Source organism: Narcine bancroftii, chromosome 8 (genome assembly GCF_036971445.1).
Source record: "Narcine bancroftii isolate sNarBan1 chromosome 8, sNarBan1.hap1, whole genome shotgun sequence".
Lineage (NCBI taxonomy): Eukaryota > Metazoa > Chordata > Chondrichthyes > Torpediniformes > Narcinidae > Narcine > Narcine bancroftii.
The window spans coordinates 73,245,145-73,265,619 of NC_091476.1; the positions used below are offsets into that span (position 1 = coordinate 73,245,145).

The window sequence follows — 20,475 nt, forward strand, 5'->3', positions numbered from 1 at the left end:
CAAGAATTCAGTGAAATAAAAAGAAGAATAAAAAGTACAGAAGAAAAAGTGAATAGATTAGAGATGATCATGACAGATATAGGAAAAAGAGTAGACAAGGTGGAAGAACGAGAAACACCCAATGAAATGGAGGTAGATGACTTAACAAGGAAATTAGAAGAATCTGATAAAAAAGTTAAAGAGACACAGGAGCTGTTAGCTCAGAAGATAGATATAATGGAAAATTATAATAGAAGAAACAATATAAAGATAGTGGGCCTTAAGGAAGATGAAGAAGGCAAAAATATGAAAGAATTTATTAAAGAATGGATCCCCAGGGTCCTAGGAAGACCAGAATTACAGAAAGAAATGGAAATAGAAAGGGCACATAGAACATTAGCCCCTAAACCACAACCACAACAGAAACCAAGATCCATTCTAGTAAAATTCCTAAGATATACAATAAGAGAAAATATATTGGAGAAGGCAATGAAAAAAAATAAGAGAAGACATAAAAGCACTGGAATACAAGGGTCAAAAATTTTTTTCTATCCAGATATAAGTTTTGAACTCCTGAAGAAGAGGAAGGAGTTCAATGCAGCAAAAACGACCCTGTGGAAAAAAGGTTATAAATTTATGTTAAAATACCCAGTGGTACTTAAAATAGTTATTCCGGAGCAGCAAAGCAAACTATTCTCTGATCCGGAAGAAGCACGAAAATTTGCAGAACAACTACAAAACAGACAGAGAGATGAAGAAATGTAACAAGAACAAAAATGACAACAAACTATATGTATGTGTGTATGTATGTATATAAATGTATGTATATATGTGTATATATATATATATATATCTATATATATCTATATATAGATATATATATATATAAAATAGAGTATAGGTAAGAACTAAGAAGGGAAAGAAAGGGAAGAAAGGAAGTAAGGAGGGAATTAAGAGAGTGACCTTTGTTATATATGAAGATTAAAATCTTTTCTGGGGGGGCTGGGTGGGGAAGAATATCAGTCACTGCGAAATCAGTTGACGCTTGCGAGCAGATTCGCAAATCCGAATGGAGAGGGGAGATGTGGTTGCCCGACAAGGGACAAAAGGCAGTCAGAAAGGGGAGGGACTATTGGGGTTAAAGGAATTTTAGATATGAGAATAGTGGAAATATTTTATGTTTTAGAAATGTTGTCTTATAATGTGTTCAAAAAAAGAAAGCAGAAATGGATAAGAAGGGAAGGTGGTGATGAGGAAACGGAAAGGAAAGATAAACAAAATATGAAATGACTATGTTGAACGATATGACTTTAAATATTAATGGAATACATAACCAAATCAAAAGGAAGAAACTGTTAAATTTACTGAAAAAAGAAAAAATTGATATAGCCTTCGTACAAGAAACACATCTAACTGAAGTGGAACACAAGACATTTAAGAGAGATTGGATAGGACATGTAACAGCAGCATCATATAATTCAAAAGCCAGAGGAGTAGCTATATTAATCAATAAAAATGTACCAATCAAAATAGAAAAGGAAATAATAGATCCAGCAGGGAGATATGTAATGATAAAATGTCAGATATATTCAGAATTTTGGAATTTACTCAATATATACAATAGATCAAAAATTTATGCAAGATATCTTTTTGAAGATAGCAGATATGCAAGGGAACATACTAATAGGAGGGGATTTTAACCTTAATTTGGACTCAAACATAGATAAACTGGAAAAAAAAACTAAGAGAAAGAACAAAGTAACCAAATTTATAATTAAATCGATGCAAGAAATGCAACTTTTGGATATATGGAGGAAACAACACCCAAAGGAAAAGGAATATTCATATTATTCGGGTGGACATAAAACATACTCAAGGATAGACCTATTCCTGTTATCAGCCCACATTCAAGGGAGAGTTAGGAAAACGGAATATAAAGCTAGACTATTATTGGACCACTCACCCCTGTTATTGGCAATAGAGCTAGAGGACATCCCACCAAGAATGCATAGATGGAGATTAAACTCCATGCTACTTAAAAGACAGGATTTTAGAGAATTTATTGAACGACAAATTAAAATGTACTTTGAAATAAATACGGAATCAGTGAAAGATAAGTTTATACTATGGGACGCAATGAAAGCGTTCATCAGAGAGCAAATAATAAGTTATGTAACTAAGATGAAGAAGGAGTATAATTGGGAAACAGAACAGTTGGAAAGGGAAATAACAAATATAGAAAAAGAATGAGCAATAAAAGAAGATACAACTAAAAGAAGAGAATTGGCAGACAAAAAATAAAATATGAAACACTACAAACATATAAGGTGGAGAAGAACATAATGAAGACAAAACAGAAATATTATGAGCTAGGAGAAAAAACGCACAAAATTCTAGCGTGGCAGCTTAAGACAGAACAAACTAAAAGAATGGTATTGGCATTAAGGAAAAAGGACAAACAAATTACATATAATCCAACGGAGATCAATGAAAACTTCAGGGAATTCTACGAGCAACTATATCAAACTGAAAACGAAGGGAAAGAAGACAAAATAGATGAATTTCTAACTAAAATTGAACTACCGAAATTACAAACAGAGGAACAAAATAAATTAATAAAACCATTTGAAATAGAAGAATTACAGGAGATATTAAAAAAAACTACCGAACATTAAAACACCAGGACAGGATGGATTCCCAATAGAATTCTATAAAACATTTAAAGACTTATTAATTCCTCCCCTCCTGGAAGTAATCAACCAGATTGATAAAACACAAAGCATACCAGATTCATGCAAAACAGCAATAATTACAGTAATACCAAAGACAGGGAAAGATCCACTTGCACCAGCATCATATAGACCAATATCTCTACTTAACACAGATTATAAGATAATAGCTAAACTATTAGCAAACAGATTGGCCGACTATGTACCAAAAGTAGTAAATCTAGACCAAACTGGATTTATTAAAAAAAGCGAACAACAGACAATATCTCTAAATTTATTAGCTTAATTCATGCAGTAGAAGGAAATAAAACTCCAACAGTAGCAGTTGCTTTAGACGCAGAGAAGGCCTTTGACAGAGTAGAATGGAATTATTTATTCAAAGTACTACAAAAATTCAGCCTTCCAGAGAAATATATTAATTGGATTAAAGCATTATATAAGGGGCCATTGGCGAAAGTGACAGTAAATGGATATATATCAAATCAATTTAACTTAAGCAGATCAACAAGGCAGGGATGTCCACTATCTCCCTCACTGTTCGCGTTAGCTATAGAACTGCTGGCGGAACTGATAAGAACAGAAAATTAAATAAGAAGGATAAAAATAAAAGAGAAGGAATATAAAATCAGTCTATTTGCAGATGACGTTATAATATACTTAACAGAACCAGAAATATCAATAAAGAATTACATAGGAAATTGAAGGAATATGGAGAAGTATCGGGGTACAAGATCAACGCAAATAAAAGTGAAGCAATGCCAATGAATAATGCGGATTTCACAAAGTTTAAGAAAGAATCGCCATTTAGATGGCAAACACAAGCATTGCGATACCTAGGTATATAACTAAATAAAAACCTTGGCCATCTATATAAACTCAATTACCATCCATTAATGAAAAAATTACAAGACGACTTAGAGCATTGGAAAGACTTACCACTAAAACTGATAGGAAGGATAAACTGTATTAAAATGAATATTTTCCCAAGGATACAAAACCTATTTCAGTCATTACCAATTCACCTAACAGAGAAATTCTTCAAGGAGTTAAAGAAAATAATAAGGAAATTCTTATGGAAAGGGGGGAAACCGAGGATAGCACTAGATAAATTAACAGAATGGTGCAAACAAGGGAAAAAACAGATTGGACCAGATTAGAACTAGATAAAATAGGGGAGAAGATACCTGAACATAGACTATATAAATGGGATGAAAAATTGGTGCAAAGTAGGAATTCACCGGTATTGCATCATCTGTTCAACATTTGGAAGAAGATTCATGTAGAAAGGAATAAAACAAATTACCAACTACCAAAACTAATATTGACGCAAAATCAGCTAATCCCTTTCACAATAGATAACCTTTCCTTTAGAGAATGGGAGAGAAAAGGATCAAAAGAATAGAAAATTGTTTTTCGGGAAATAAATTATTATCCTTTGAACAAATGAAGGATAAATATAATATAACTCACGATACAATGTTTGCATACCACCAACTGAAATCCTACTTGAAGGACAAATTGGGAAACAGTCTGAGGTTACCAGAAGGAAGCAATTTTGAATATGTGATTACAGACACAATGATAATTTAAAAATTTGTAACAAACATGTACATCAAACTGCAAGAAAAGGAGAACGAGGAAACAAATGGTAAACCTAAACAAAAATGGGAACAAGATTTAAACATAAAGACAAAGAATGAAATATGGGAGAAGCTATGCTCCGGAACTATGAGAAATACAATAAACACGAGGTTACGCATGATACAATATAACTGGATACACAGGCTATACATCACACCTCAAAAGTTAAATAAATGGGACCCAACAGTATCGGACAGATGTTTTTGATGTAAAAAGGAAACGGGAACAACAATTCATGCAATTTGGACATGTGAGAAAGTGGAAAAATTTTGGGAAGATCTAAACCAGATATTAAATAAAATCACAAAAAGCAATATACCAAAAAACCCAGAGATCTTCCTCCTAAGTAATATTAGAAACAAAGAATTTGGACTCGATTTGGATGGAGCACAAAAAAGATTTGTTATGATCGCCCCAGCTGTAGCAAAAAAATGTATTATGTCAACCTGGAAATTAGAAGACAACTTGAGAATACAACAATGGTATATAGAAATGAATAAATGTATTCCATTAGAAAAAAATAACATATAATTTAAGAAATAACATTACAATATTCGAACAAATATGGGAGCCATACATGAAACACAATAGAGAAATCCTACCGTGGACTTCCACCACCTAAAATGACAGAAGGAGAAGACAACGAAAAGAACTGACTCAGTAAAATTTCTTGTTTATTTTTATCAAGTGACAACATTGTTTAACGGGTTAAATGTAACTTATAGATTGAACTTCAAATAAATGGGGAAGGGGTGAGGGAGGGAGGGAAGGGAGGGGGAAAAGGGAGAAAAAATGACACTATATATTTAAGAAGAAAAATGTCTGTATGTATCTTGGTCAATATGGTTTATAGTGTGAAAAATAAAAAAATTTAAAAAAATAAAAAAAAACCCATCCCCTGTGGAACACCACTCGCCACCAGCAGCCAACCAGAACAGGAGCCCTGTGTTCCAACTCACTGCTTCCTGCCAATCAACCAGTGTTCTACCCATGCTGGCATGTTTCCAATTATACCTTTGCTCGGTAGCCTCATGTAGTGGCACCTTGTCAAAGGCCTTCTGAAAATCCAAACACACAACATCCTCTGCATCAACTTTCTCCAGCCTGCTCATCGCTACTTCAAAAAGTTCCAATAGGATAATCGAACAAAATTGGCCTCTCCTGTCACGTGTATCCAAGTACCTCGTAACCTCATCCTTTACAATCGACTCCAACGTCCTCCCGACCACTGACAGTCAGGTGGACTGGTCTAGAATTTCCTTTCTGCTGCACCTTCCCCCCCCCTTCTCGAATAGTAGGGTGACCTTTGCGATTTTCCAGTCCTCCGAGACGATGCCAGAATCCATTGATTCCCAAATGAGCATTACCAAAGCCTCCACAATCTCTACCACTACCTCTTTCAGGACCCGAGGGTGTGATCCACCTGGTCTGGGAGATCTATCCACCCTTAGATCTTTCTGAGCACCTTCTTCTTTGAAATATTAACTGCACTCACTTCCCCAATACCCTTTGACATCGTACACACGGCTTGTGTCTTGAACAGTAAAGAAGGATGCAAAATTCTCCTCTGCCATCTCCTTGTCTCCCATTCTGGTGTCATTTTCTAGTGGTCCATTATCTCATCTCACTTCCCTTTTTATTAACCATTTGTGGAGCTTCTGCCCCTGCTGCCCTTCCAGACCTCACCTGCCACGTATATGGCAGCAGTGCCTGTCAAGGGTGGGCCTGTGTAGCCACTCCAGGGCACACATATCAAATCCCACAAACGGACTGAAAGGGACCACCAATATCTTACAGGAAGATGAAGAAGCTTTTTGTATCCTCTTTGATGATATTTGCTCGCCTACTTTCATTCCTTATGAGTTACTTTCTGTAAGTTTTTAAAAACTTCCCAATCCTCTATCTTCCCACTAACTTTTGCTTCCTTGTCTGCCATCTTTTCCTTTCACGCTAGATTTGACTTCCCTTGTGACATTTTTCCATTCTGACATTTCCTCTTTCTTTTTGCTATGTACTTATCCTGCACCTTCCTCACTTACTACAGAAACTCCACTCATTGCTCCTCTGCCAGTGGCCCCCTTCCAATCTACGTTGGCAGTTCCTCTCTCATGCCTTTACTCCACTGAAACACCGACACATCTGACTTTAGTTTCTCCTTGTTAAATCTCAAATTGAACAATCCTATCATGATCACTGCCCCATAGTGGTTCTTTTAAGCTCTCCAATCACCTCAGGTGCATTACACAATCCCAATCCAGTAGAGCCGATCTCCTCGTGGGCTCATCAACAAGCTGCTCGAAATAGCCATCTTGTGGGCTTTCTACAAAATCTCTCGACATCCATTCCCAACCTGGTTTTCCCAATCTACGTGCATGTTAAAATCCTCCATGACTACCATAACATTGCCCTTCTGGCATGCCTTTTCTACCTGCAGTTGTAATTTGTCGTTCCCATCCCTGCTGCTGTTTGGTGGTCTGTATATAATGGCCAACTGTATCTTTTTACCTGGAGGGGAAGGGGCAGGATGGGAGGGAAGGATAAATGGCTGCTGTTGGGACCCAGGATAGGTTTAAAGGGTGATTGGCCTCTGCTGGGTTTGACCAGCTGGCTTCATTGGTCCATTTGATTCTGGAATTCCCAGGGATGAACTCTGACCCCTGACCTCTCAGGCCAGTCAGTCTGACAATGGGAATTTCACCTCCGCGGGGTGGGTGCAGATCATTGACTGTGCCTTCAGGGGCAGGCCCGAAGCCTTCCTCCTCCATCCCTGGGGGCAGAGGGGGCTTGGGGTTGGTGAGGGGGTGCGGTGTGGTGTGGCCGGTTCTCCAATCATCAACACCCTTCTCCATCACAGGATGACCCCATCGGAAACTTGAACCAGGCCTTCGAGGTGGCAGAGAAGTACCTGGATATCCCCAAGATGCTCGACGCTGAAGGTGGGTCCCCCTCAGCCCTTCCCCAGAGCATAAACCCCTCCTCTCCTGACTCCTCACACCCCCTATGACATCTCTTCAGAGCCTCAACACATCTGCTCCCTCACTGTCTTCTGCCCCCCATCCATTACTACTCCCTGCACCCTAACCCTCTTCTTCTGTCCCTCTCCTAACCCCTCATGACCTTCCTCTCCCCCACACCTGCTTCTCTTCCTCCCAATAACCCTCCCCTATCCCCCTCTACTCCCACACCACCTCCTCCAACTTTGCCCACTGCATCCTCAGTCTTTCCCCATATCTCCGCCCCCCTTTTAGGTCCCCCTCTCTCACCCCTCTCTGTCCTTTCTTGCTCTCTTCCCCCTATCTCACCCCTCTTTCTATCTTCTCTTCCTTCTGCCCCCTCTCTTACTCTCCTTTCAATTCCCCTCTTTCCCCCACAGTCTACCCCTCTCCTCTCTCTGTCTCTCCCAGTCTCCCTCTCTCACGATTCTCTGTCCCCATTCCCCCCACCCTCTACATCTCTCTCCCACTTCTATGTCCCTCCCCGTCTCCATCTCAGTTTCTCTCTGTCCCCACTCCCTCCACTCTCCCACTCTTGCCCCCTCCTCTCTCTCTCTCCCTCTCAAACACGCAAACCCTCCCTCTCTCTCCCCCCCGCATCCCTGCTTTATTCTGCTTCCTCACTCCTCTTGTCCCACTCCCACTTGATATGACTTTGCCCAATGGAGGGTGGTGGAGGGTGGGAGTGTCTAGTCTCGGCTTGGACCCTGACACTGACCTGTTTTCCCTTCTCTCTGAGTAGACATTGTGAACACCCCAAAGCCAGATGAGAAAGCCATCATGACCTACGTGTCCTGCTTCTACCATGCCTTTGCTGGAGCAGAACAGGTAAGGCTGGCATGAGTGGACCCCCATCATCCGGGTGAGCTTTCCCAAGGCATCCTTTCCCTGGGAATTCAGGAACAATCAACCACATTCCAGTCTGCAGCATGGGATCGTCCTTCTACAGGCAAAGCCTCGGATTAACTCACTCCCTCTTCGCCACCCCTCCCACAGTGCTCCCTCCTCTCTGCCCCTCCCTCCTCACTGCCTTATTCTCCTCTCTGCTCCTCCCTCTTCACTCCCTTCCCTCCTCACTCACTTCCTCTCCTCACTCCCCTCCTCACTGCCCCTCCCACAGCGCTCCCTCCTCACTGCCTCTCCTCCTCACCGCCCCTCCCATAACACTCTTTCCTTACCACCCCTCCCTCCTCACTGCCCCTCTCTCCTCACTGACCCTCCCATTACACTCCCTCCTTCCTCATTGCCTCTCCCACCTCACTGCCCCTCCCTCAGTGACCTCACCACACTGGGCCCTGATGGAAACCTCAGAAGGGTTCCATGTTCAGGACAGACTGTTCTCAACAGGTGTGAACAGAACAGGAAGGTCTGCGTCTTTGGGTCCGTGTACAACACACACCCGAGGTGGAGAATCTCAGCAGGCCACGCAGCATCTGCAGGCCCCTGGTGAAGGGCCCAGGCCCTAAACCATGTCCAACCTAGCCTTCCTGCGGATGCTGCTTGTCCTGCGGAGTTTTCCCCCACGGTTTGGACCGGGTGTAGAGGTGGGAAGGGGGGATTGGGCTCAGGTGGGTCTGTGAGTCCCAGCTGATTTTCACCCTCAATTTGTGCTTGTGTCCAGGCTGAGACGGCCGCCAACCGGATCTGCAAGGTGCTTGCTGTCAACCAGGAGAATGAGAAACTGATGGAGGAGTACGAGAAGCTGGCCAGCGAGGTAGGTCAAGGGCCTATCCCCCTTCCCTTCTGCCCCTCTATCCTCACCCCAGAGCAGGCCTGTCCCCCTTCCCCTTCTATCCTTGCCCTGGAGCAAGCCAGTCCCCCTTCCAGAGCAGACCGGACCTCCTGCCCTCCCCCCCCAATCTATCCTTCACCACCCCCACCCAGAGCAAGTTGGACCCCCTCCTCCTCCCGCTGGAGCAAGCTAGAGCCTCTCCCTTTCGCTCTCCCCCTCCCTTGTCCTTTGTCTCCCTCCTGCTCTCTCCTCCCTCTCCCATCTCTCGCTTTTCACCTCCCTCTCACTTCCTCCCCTATATTCCTCATTCTCCTCCTCCATCCCTCCCTCCCGCATCTCCCCCTCCGCCCCTTTCATTCTCCTCCTTTCTTCCCTCTCACTCTTCTTCTCACCCTGGCCCAACAGCTCCTGGAGTGGATCCGACGTACCATCCCATGGCTGGAGAACCGGATCTCAGAGAAGACGATGAGGGCCATGCAGCAGAAGCTGGAAGATTTCCGGGACTACCGCCGTGTGCACAAGCCCCCGCGCGTGCAGGAGAAATGCCAGCTGGAGATAAATTTCAACACCCTGCAGACCAAGCTGCGACTCAGCAACCGGCCCGCCTTCATGCCCTCTGAGGGCAAGATGGTGTCTGTACGTAACATCACATGGCACGGGGGCTGTGGAGGGAGGGGGCTTAGAACTGGATGGAAATTCCACCTCAATCCCTTAATCTGGGATCCTGCAGTGGGGAGCAACAAGGCAATAGCAACACAAACAAGACAATGGTGCCTGGTATTGAGGGTGCCAAATATGCTGGAATGAGCTCCCATATGCATCCTGGTAAGGTAGTGGCCTTCTTGGTACAGGTAGTGGCCATCATGGTACAAGTGACCACCCTCCTGGCATGGGTGATCACCTTCCTGGTAAGGGTGAGTGACCACCCTCCTGGTACAAGTGACCACCCTTCTGGTAAGGGTGACCACCCTCCTAGTACGGGTGACCACTTTCCTGGTACAGGTGACCGCCCTCCTGGTACGGGTGACCGCCCTTCTGGTACGGGTGACCTCCCTCGTACGGGTGACCGCCCTCCTGGTACAGGTGACCGCCCTCCTGGTACAGGTGACCGCCCTCCTGGTACCGGTGACTGCCCTTCTGGTAAGGGTGATCACCCTCCTGGTATGGATGATCACCTTTCTGGTAAGGGTGACCATCCTTCTTGTGCAGGTGACCGCCCTCCTGGTACGGGTGACTGCCCACCTGGTACGGATGGTGGACATCCTGGTACGGGTGATGGCCATCTTTGTACAGGTGGCTGCCATCCTGGTACAGGTAACCGCCCTGATGGTACAGTTGATCACCCTCCTGGTATGGGTGGCCATCTGGTTAAGGGTGGCAGCCATATTGTTCATGGACAGTGCTTGAAGGGATTCGACCTCTCCCATCCCTAAAGCACTGGGTCCACACCCAATGCCAGGCCTTACCCCATAATAGGCCAAGAGTTACGTGGGGGGAGGGTCAGGCAGGGTCCCAAGGGCCTGTGAACGGTGCTACCTCCACCTTCGCTCCCACACAGGACATCGCCAATGCCTGGAAAGGCCTGGAGCAGGTGGAGAAGGGCTATGAGGAGTGGCTCCTGACTGAGATCCGACGACTCGAGAGGCTCGACCATCTGGCTGAGAAGTTCAAGCAGAAGTGTGCACTGCACGAGTCCTGGACAGCAGGTGATCTATGGTCAAGGGGAGGACAGTGGATGGGGAAGGTTATTGGCAGGATTCCAGGCATTGAGCAGGAGGCATTCAGAGGGTTTTGGTTCAGGCAGGTATTGGTTGGAGGAGAGTATTAGTTAGGGCAGAAATTGGAGGAGGGTATCACTTGGGTAGGGTATCAGTTGGATTGGGTATCAGTTGAGGAAGGATATCGGTTAGGGAGGGTACCCGTTGGGTTGAGGATCAGTTGGGTTAGGGATCGGTTGGGGAAGGGGATCAGTGGGGCAGAGACTAGGGATAGAGGGGTGGGTTTGGCATCCAAGTGAGATGGGAAAGTCCATCTACACCCTCCCTCACCCAATGTTAACCCCTCCTGCCACCCCCTCCACAGGGAAGGAGGAGATGCTGAGCCGTAAGGACTACGAGTCGGTCTCACTGATGGAGATCCGCGCCCTGGTGAGGAAGCATGAGGCGTTCGAGAGCGACCTCGCTGCACACCAAGACCGCGTGGAGCAGATTGCCGCCATCGCACAGGAACTCAAGTAGGATGGGTGGCCTTAGAGTCCCCCTACTGTCCCCGCACACCGCTCCCACCCCACCTCCATCCCCACCCTCCTCCCACCCATCTCCACCCATTCTTTCCCATCCTACATCCCCCCACACTCCTCCCATTCCTTCCAGTCCTCCCATCCCTACCATCCTCCCCTTTCCCTCATCCCCACCCTCTTCCTCCTATCCCTACCCTCGTCCCGTTTCATCTACTCCCCTTGCCCATCCAATCCTTCCTCTCCCATTTCCACCTTTCCTGCTCCTATCCCTGCCTCCCCTTCTCCTTTCCTCCCTCACCCTCCTCTTCCCTCCTAACAACCTGCCTCAACCACCCCTCCTCCTATCCCCTCCTCTACCCCCATTTCCTATCCTCCTCCCTCCTCGCATCTTTCACATGCTCTCTCTCCCTCTCTCTCTACCTTCCCTTTCTCTCTCTCTCTCTCTCTCTCTCTCTCTCTCTCTCTCTCTCTCTCTCTCTCTCTCTCTCTCTCTCTCTCTCTCTCTCTCTCAGTGAACTTGATTACCACGATGCTGCCACAGTGAACAGTCGGTGCCAGGGCATCTGTGACCAGTGGGACACCCTTGGCACCTTGACCCAGAAGCGGAGGGATGCCCTCGAGGTGAGTACTACCCTGGTCCCCTGTCCGGCTTATGATGCTGTGCTGTCTCCTCACCTGGCCTGGCTTGATATGATGTACCACCCCGGCTCCCTGCCCAGCCTGGGATGCTGTCCCATTTCCGCCACTGCCTGCACCCGGCTCGGGACACTATCCCGTTCCCGCCTTCCCTCACCCTTTCTCTCCCCAACCCCAGCGAAATGAGAAGCTCTTGGAGACCATTGACCAACTGTACCTGGAGTTTGCCAAGCGCGCAGCCCCCTTTAACAACTGGATGGATGGCGCCATGGAAGACCTTCAGGACATGTTCATTGTGCACAGCATCGAGGAGATCCAGGTACGGCAGAGGACCAAGGTTTGTCACAGTTAGACACTCCGCCCCCCCCCACCCCCCCCCCCCCCCCACTATGTCACATTTAGACACTCCATCTCCATACTGTGTCACAGATAGATACTTGTCCCCACTCTATTACAGGTAGACACATATCCCCACATCTAGACTCTCTGACCCTGCACTTTATTCGTCCCCACGTCTAGACACTCTGCCTCTGTGTCACAGTTAGGCACTCTGTCACTGCACTGTACCACAGGTGGACACTCCTTCCCCGCATTGCGTCACAGTTAGACACTACGTCCCCACACTGCGTCATGGCTAGACACAACATCTCTACACTATGTCATGGCTAGACACTCCGTCTCTGCACTGTGTAATAGCTGGACACTCCATCTCTGCACTGTGTCACGGCTAGACACTCGTCCCCTCACTGTGTCATGCCTAAACACTCAGTTCCCACATCTGAACTGTAATCGGGGAAGGCACAGCTGGACTAACTCCACTGCCCCATGTCGATGAGTGACCAGGGCTGAAGGGCCTTGGGATTTCTAGCTCAGGCCTCTCTCTCTCTCTTCCCCCACCCCACAGAGCCTGATCACAGCCCATGAGCAGTTCAAGGCCACTCTCCCTGAGGCGGACAAGGAACGCATGGCCATCCTTGGCATTCAGAATGAGATCAACAAGATCGCCCAGACCTACGGCATCAAACTGTCCGGAATTAATCCCTACACTAACTTGAGCGCCCCAGAGGTGGCTGGCAAGTGGGACAAGGTGAGGGGTATCCAGCAGGTCAGGCAGAGTGGGTGATGGGGTTAGCATGGGGACTGACATGGGGCAGCGGGGAGAGAGTGGAGCGGTGGGGTTAGAATGTGGACATGGAGCGGCGGGAAGAGAGTGGGGAACTGGGGTTAGCATGGGGACTGACACAGGATGGCAGGGACTGACATGGGGTGGTGAGGAGAGGGTGGGCCGGTGGGGTTAGAATAGGGGCTACTGGGGGAGGAGGGGAGAGGGTGATATGATGGGGTTTGCATTGGGACTGACATGGAGGCAAGTGGTGCAATGGGATTAGTGTGGGGACTGGAATGGAGTCAAGGTAATAGTCCAGGACTGAGATGGGTAAGGTGGTGGTGGGGTGAATTAGTCCAGGACAGAGTGGGGTGGAATGGAGATGGGTTTAGACCGGGACTGGGATGGGCGTTTAGTCTGTGACAGAGAAGGCGGACGCGGTACCTGTCTGGTCTGGATTGGACCATTAGGCAAAGGGAGCAGAGATGTGGTGCAGAGGTGGGACCAGCTGGCTGACTCACTCACCAACCACTCCCCCCCCCACCACCTCGGTGGTCCGCAGGTAAAGTCTTTGGTGCCCCACCGAGATCAGACCCTTCAGGAAGAACTTGCACGCCAACAGTCCAACGAGCGCCTCCGCCGTCAGTTTGCTGCCCAGGCCAACGTGATTGGCCCATGGATCCAGACCAAGATGGAGGTGAGTTGGTGCCTCAGACTGTTCCTTACAGTGGGTTAGTGCTGGGCCTGCAACTGCTCATGATATAAATAAATGATCTGGAAGAGGGGACGGAGTGTCGAGCATCTAGGTTTACTGATGACGCTAAACTGAGTGTAAAAGCAATTTGTGCAGAGGATGCGAAGAGTCTGCGGAGAGATATTGATAGGATAAGCGAGTGGGCAAGGGTCCGGCAGATGGGGTACAATGTGAGGTTGTCCACTTTGGAAGGAAAAATGGAAGATCAGAATATTATTTAAACGGCAAGTGATGGCAGCATGCGGCCATGCAGGAGGACCTGGGAGGGCTTGTGCATGAATTGCAGAAGGTTGGTTTGTAGGTGCAGCCGGGTATCAAGAAGGCAGATGGAATGTTGCCCTTCGTTGCCAGAGGGATTGAATTTAGGAGCAGGGAGGTCCTGCTGCAACTGGACAAGGTCCTGGTGAGGCCGCATCTGCGTGCAGATCTGGTCTTACTCGAGGAAGGATGGACGGGCTTTGGGGGTGGTGCAAAGGAGGTTCATCAGGTTGATTCCAGTGATGAGGGGGTCGGCCTATGAGGAGAGATTGAGTCATCTGGGACTAGACTTGCTGGATTTTAGAAGAACAAGAGGGGATCTTATAGAAACATGTAAAATTATGAATGGCAGAGATATAATAGAGGTGGGTAAGTTGTTTCCTTTGGTGGGGAGACCAGAATGAGGGGACGTAGCTTCAAGATCCAGGGAGTAGATTTAGGATAGAGATGAGGAGGAACTGTTTTTCCCAGAGGGTGGGGAATCTGTGGAATTCGCTGCCCATTGAAGGAGTGGAGGCGGCCTCAGTAAATATAAGATAAGGTTGGATAGATTTTTACATTGTCAGGGAAATGGAGAAAAGGCAGGTCACTGGATATAAGCCTCTCATCAGATCAGCCATGATCTCATTGAATGGTGGAGCAGAGCTCAACGGGCCAGATCCTCCCTCAAGTAAGGAGACCAGAACTGCACACAGTTCTCCAGGCGCAGCCTCACCAGTGCCTTATACAGTCACACAAGCTCTCGGATCTAATGCCTCCAACATTCCCCTTCTCCCCTGCTGATAGGGGGAGGGGGAATGGAATCGGGCTGTTTGCTTCTCGTGGAGGTGGTCAGACCTTGCCGCTTCCTCCGCTCCACCCTCTCATGTGCTCTGTTTCCCTGCCCCTCCCTGCAGGAGATCGGCCACATCTCTGTCGACATCACAGGCTCGTTGGAGGATCAGATGAACCACCTGAAGCAGTACGAGCAGAACATCATCAATTACAAGGCCAACATTGACAAGTTGGAGGGAGACCACCAGCTCATCCAGGAGGCCCTCATCTTCGACAACAAGCACACCAGCTACACAATGGAGGTAGGATCCCATGACCTTACCCTCCTCCTTTCCTGCTCTGTCCCTACCAGCCCTGGCCCAAACCCACCCAGATGTCCAGCAGCTAGCGGAATCTGCCTCCCTCCCACATGCTCACTTGAGTTCTGCTGCTCAGTTCAATGACAGTGGGGTTAACACTTCAGCCACCAGCCAGCCCCAGCTTCCAGAGCTCCGGTTGTATTCTAACTGCAAGACAGAAAATTCCTGATTAGCACTTCAGCGTCTTTGTACAACTGGTTCCTGATCTTACGTCCCTATTTGGCAGTGTGCGATGGGACAACACGGAGGGATATTCACTCTGGGTCTGACCCCCGGATGTGTGTGATGGGATGGTGCAGAGGGAGCTTCACTCAGTGTCTGACATCCGGGAGAGTGTGACAGGACAGTGCGGAGGGATCTTCACTCTTTGTCTGACTCCGGGAGTGTGTGACAGGATGGTGCGGAGGGAGCTTCACTCAGTGTCTGACCCCAGAGTGTGCAATGGGTCGGTGCGGAAGGAACTTCACTCTGTGTCTGACCCCGGGAGTGTGTGATGGGATGGTGCGGAGAGAGCTTCACTCTGTGTCTGACCCTGGGAGTGAGTGTCGCTGCCCATTGATGACCATTTGATTGTTCCCCGATTGATGGGGTCTCTCCCTGACCTTTGCCTTCCTGCCCCCAGCACATCCGTGTGGGGTGGGAACAGCTTCTTACTACTATCGCCAGGACCATCAATGAGGTGGAGAACCAGATCTTGACCCGTGACGCCAAGGGCATCAGTCAGGAACAGCTCAATGAGTTCCGGGCCTCCTTCAATCACTTTGACAGGGTGAGGCTGCACTCTGGGGCTAGGAGTGGGGGGGCAGAGGGGGGAGGTGGGGGGAGCGAGTAGGAGGTAGGGAAGGGGGAGTGAGGGGGGGAGGGGAGAGAGAAGGGGAAGAGGGTAAAGTGGATGGGGAGGTGTAGGAAGAGAGAGGGAAGGGGAGTGAGAATGGAAGGGGAGTGAGAATGGAAGGGGGAGAGGGAAAGAGAAAGATGGAGGGATAAGGGAAGGAGAGGAAAAGAGATGGAGGGGTGTGAGAGGGGAAGCGGAGAGAGCAAGTGAAGGGAGAGAGATGGGGAGTGTGGAATGGGAGGGGATGGAGGGGAGTGAGAGTGGGAGGGGAGGGGAGAGATGGAGGGGGAGTGAGAGTGGTGGGAAGGAGAGAGGGAAGGGGAGAGAAGAGAGAGGGACGGAAATGGAGGTGGGAGTGAGGGGTAGGGGAAAAGGGAGGGGACAGGAAGGGCAAGGGGGGAAAGAGTGGGTGGGCGAGAGGCTTGGGGTGGAATGGGGGGAGGTGGAGGCAGACAGTGGCTGGGAGGGATAGATATAGGGGTGTTGTGGGGGGGGAGCATGAGACAGCATGTTCATGGGGATGGAGGGAGGTGCATGAGAGCTAGGGTGGAGAATGGGGAATAGAGAGGTGAGACGGGGAATGGTTGTGGGGAGGAGTGGGGTCATTCCCACCTCAGTCTCTCCTGTGCCGAGACAGGGAGCTGTCCGAGTTGAGTCTCTGCTCTAAGCCGGTCACTAATAGGATTTATCTTACAGAAGAGGAATGGCAAGATGGAACCCGATGACTTCCGCGCCTGCCTCATCTCCATGGGATACGACCTGGTAAGTTTCAAGTGTTGAATGGCCATTTTACCTGCAGGTATGTGACTGCATCCTGCTCACAGTCTACACTGCCATCCAGCTCTGTGTGGTACAAGTCCTGGGCAGGGTGGCCATGATAACTGTGGGCAGGGCGAATATGTTTATCGTGTGCAGAACGGCCATGTTTACCGTGGAAAAGGTGGTTATGTTTACCATGGACAAAAGGGCCATGTTTACCATGGGAAGGCAACCATATTTCCCATGGGTAAAGGGGCCATGTTTACTGTGGGCCAAGGGGCTATATTTACTGTGGGTAGGGAGGCCAGGTTTACCATGGGAAAAGGGGCTATGTTTACCGTGGGTATATTTACATAAATATAAGTTTGAATAGAAGTTAAACACATTGAAATGTTAAAATATTAAGACGTATACAGTAACACTATCCACATATGTTCTGGGAATTCAGGAGCCTGATAGCTTGGGGGAAAAAAAATGGATGGAAGGGCCAAAGTGCTACGATACCTCCTGCCCAAGTGCACATTGAGTACAATTTTATTTTGCACTGCAAATAAGTGATAATTCTGCCTGGCCCACAGGGAGAGGGATCTCAGGGTTGTATTTTGTGATGTCGTGTATGTGTTCTGACAAGAAATCTGGTATCTGATGGTGGGAGGGGGGTGGTGGGGGAACAATTTTTCCGAGGTTCCCTGTGAGGAGATGTGGCAGCCTTCCCGCAGGGTGGGATGTAAAAGGCACCCACCATGACGTCGAAGAGGGTTTTTATTCCCCACCACCAATAAATGGTAATTCTGCCCGGCCCGCAGGGAGAGGGATCTCGGGGTTATACGTGATGTCTCAAATCCAAATCTGCTGCCTCCCGCCACCTGCCGGGTGCTCACTGTTGATCTCTGTTCCTCAACAGGGAGAGGTGGAGTTCGCACGGATCATGACCCTAGTCGACCCCAACAACACGGGCGTGGTGACCTTCCAGGCATTCATTGACTTCATGACCCGAGAGACAGCCGAGACTGACACCGCGGAACAGGTCATGGCATCCTTTAAGATTCTGGCCTCCGACAAGGTGCGTGACCTCTGACCCCCCCTCTCAAGCTGAGAGGGTTACCTCTCCCAGTGCCATTCCTCTGGGTGTGGGCAGATTCAATCCCCTCCCCTCGTCCCATAGCTGTGAATCTGGCCTCACACAAGGCCCACAGAGAGGGTGAAGGCAGATAATCACACTGAACTAATGGGGAGCTCCTGAACAAACCCAGTAGGTTTCCGTAACAAACCATTTCTTCCGCACCGTCACGACTCACAGTTTTAAACCCAGGAACTGGATTTAGGCACACAGCGTACCGCACTAGGATTTGAACCAAGATCTCCAGATACACCATTTAACCCAATGTATTGTGGCAGCTCACAAAATGGAACTACAGGGTCAGGCAGTCACAGCTGTCCCTGTGAATCAGAGGCCTGTGACTCTGGGAGTGTGTGACAGGACGGTGCAGAGAGAAGTACACTCTGACCCAGGGAGTGTGTACAGGGTGGTGCAGAGGGAGCTTCACTCTGTGTCTGACTCCGGGAGTGTGTGACGGGACGGTGCGGAGGGAACTTCACCTCGTGTCTGACTCCGGGAGTGTGTGATGAGACGGTGCGGAGGGAGCTTCACTCTGACCTCAGGAGTGTGTGATGGGATGGTGCAGAGGGAGGTTCACATTGTTTCTGACCCTGGGAGTGTGTGATGGGACGGTGCAGAGGGAGCTTCACTCCGTGTCTGACTCTGGGAGTATGTGATGGGATGGTGTAGAGGGAGCTTCACCTCGTGTCTGACTCCGGGAGTGTGTGATGAGACGGTGCGGAGGGAGCTTCACTCTGACCTCAGGAGTGTGTGATGGGATGGTGCAGAGGGAGGTTCACATTGTTTCTGACCCTGGGAGTGTGTGATGGGACGGTGCAGAGGGAGCTTCACTCCGTGTCTGACTCTGGGAGTATGTGATGGGATGGTGTAGAGGGAGCTTCACCTCGTGTCTGACTCCGGGAGTGTGTGATGAGACGGTGCGGAGGGAGCTTCACTCTGACCTCAGGAGTGTGTGATGGGATGGTGCAGAGGGAGGTTCACATTGTTTCTGACCCTGGGAGTGTGTGATGGGACGGTGCAGAGGGAGCTTCACTCCGTGTCTGACTCTGGGAGTATGTGATGGGATGGTGTAGAGGGAGCTTCACTCTGTGTCTGATTCCGGGAGTGTGTGACGGGACAGTGCGGAGGGAACTTCACCTCGTGTCTGACTCCGGGAGTGTGTGATGAGACGGTGCGGAGGGAGCTTCACTCTGACCTTAGGAGTGTGTGATGGGATGGTGCGGAGGGAGCTTCACTGTTATCCCAGGAGTGTGTGATGGGATGGTGCGGAGGGAGGTTCACATTGTTTCTGACCCCGGGAGTGTGTGATGGGACGGTGCGGAGGGAGCTTCACTCTGACCCCGGGAGTGTGTGACAGGATGGTGTGGAGGGAGCTTCACTCTGACCCCGAGGGTGTGTAAGGGGATGGGAAGGAGCACTCACAAGTGTTGGGATCAGCCTTGGATGTGTAGTGTGACTGACAGGAATCCTCACTTCCTGCAGAACTACATCACCGTGGAGGAGCTGCGTCGGGAACTTCCCCCAGAACAGGCAGAGTACTGCATCTCGCGGATGACTACCTACACGGGTGCAGGCGCAGTGCCCGGCGCCCTGGATTACATCTCCTTCTCCAGCGCTCTGTACGGAGAGAGTGACCTGTAAACCCTTCAACCCCTCCCTCGCACCTTCCCACCCCCCCACGTCCTTCAACTTTGTCCTCTGTCACGCTGACCCAGACGGACGAGGGTGGGTGAACGTCGCATGGCAGAAAATATCTTCTTTTCCCCCCCCAAAAAAAAACATCCCCGGGGAGAAGGGGCCTGGGCAATATTCGGAAGGGTTGGGGTTCACTCACTGCATGCACTGTTCAGTTGAGGGAGGGTTGGGTGGCGGGGGGGTGGTTTGGACTGATGATCCCAGTACAGGACACCTGATTGCACCCTCCAGCAGTTCCCCATTTTGGTGGGGATGGGGAGGTTCAGTTTCCTCCCTCCCCCCACCGATGGTGAGGAAATTCAGATAGTAGGGGATGTCCTCTTCTGTCTTCCCTTCCTCTTCATGACTGCTGCCCTCTCCCTCGTACCTCAACACCCCAGAGCTCAGGCTGGTCAGTACAAGATCTCCTTCACACCCCTCAGACCATCTCAACCCACACCACCCTCCTACATTTAACCGTCTCCTCAGCCATCCATCAGACACTCCTCATGTTTCTTTCTGGGGATTCAGATTACGACAGGCACTGGGTCCATAAGGTTATTGTGGGCCTGGCGCTAGTGAGAGTGTCCTGTTAAACCACATGAGCAGATAATAAAACACTCCTTGAACCTATCACCAGCCTTTCGGAATTGAATCTTTTCCTGTTATTTGTACTGAGATTCAGTGAAAAGCTTTGTTTTACGCGCCATTCAGGCAGGTCAAAATGTACTTAAATACAGTAGATCACAGAGTGCAGGGTGATGTGTTACAGTGAGTTACAGGGTGCAGGGTGGGGTGTTACAGTGGGTCACAGGGTGCAGGGTGATGTGTTACAGTGGGTCACAGGGTGCAGGGTGGGGTGATACAGTGGGTCACAGGGTGCAGGGT

General features: G+C 48.9%; 1 protein-coding gene across 1 annotated transcript in view; it reads left to right on the forward strand.

Moving 5' to 3' along the window:
- The window catches only part of actn3a (actinin alpha 3a), a 45,693-nt gene extending 25,473 nt beyond the window's left edge, over positions 1–20,220 (forward strand). The window contains exons 7-21 of the mRNA XM_069894073.1: positions 7,204–7,285; positions 8,085–8,170; positions 8,964–9,056; positions 9,480–9,710; positions 10,633–10,780; positions 11,157–11,307; positions 11,826–11,934; positions 12,128–12,268; positions 12,854–13,036; positions 13,617–13,751; positions 14,963–15,142; positions 15,822–15,968; positions 16,731–16,796; positions 17,698–17,856; positions 19,396–20,220. Coding sequence (XP_069750174.1) covers positions 7,204–7,285; positions 8,085–8,170; positions 8,964–9,056; positions 9,480–9,710; positions 10,633–10,780; positions 11,157–11,307; positions 11,826–11,934; positions 12,128–12,268; positions 12,854–13,036; positions 13,617–13,751; positions 14,963–15,142; positions 15,822–15,968; positions 16,731–16,796; positions 17,698–17,856; positions 19,396–19,554 — 2,070 coding nt within the window. The 3' untranslated portion in view covers positions 19,555–20,220. The remainder of the gene's footprint in view (positions 1–7,203; positions 7,286–8,084; positions 8,171–8,963; positions 9,057–9,479; positions 9,711–10,632; positions 10,781–11,156; positions 11,308–11,825; positions 11,935–12,127; positions 12,269–12,853; positions 13,037–13,616; positions 13,752–14,962; positions 15,143–15,821; positions 15,969–16,730; positions 16,797–17,697; positions 17,857–19,395) is intronic.
- The last annotated feature ends 255 nt before the right edge of the window (positions 20,221–20,475 follow it).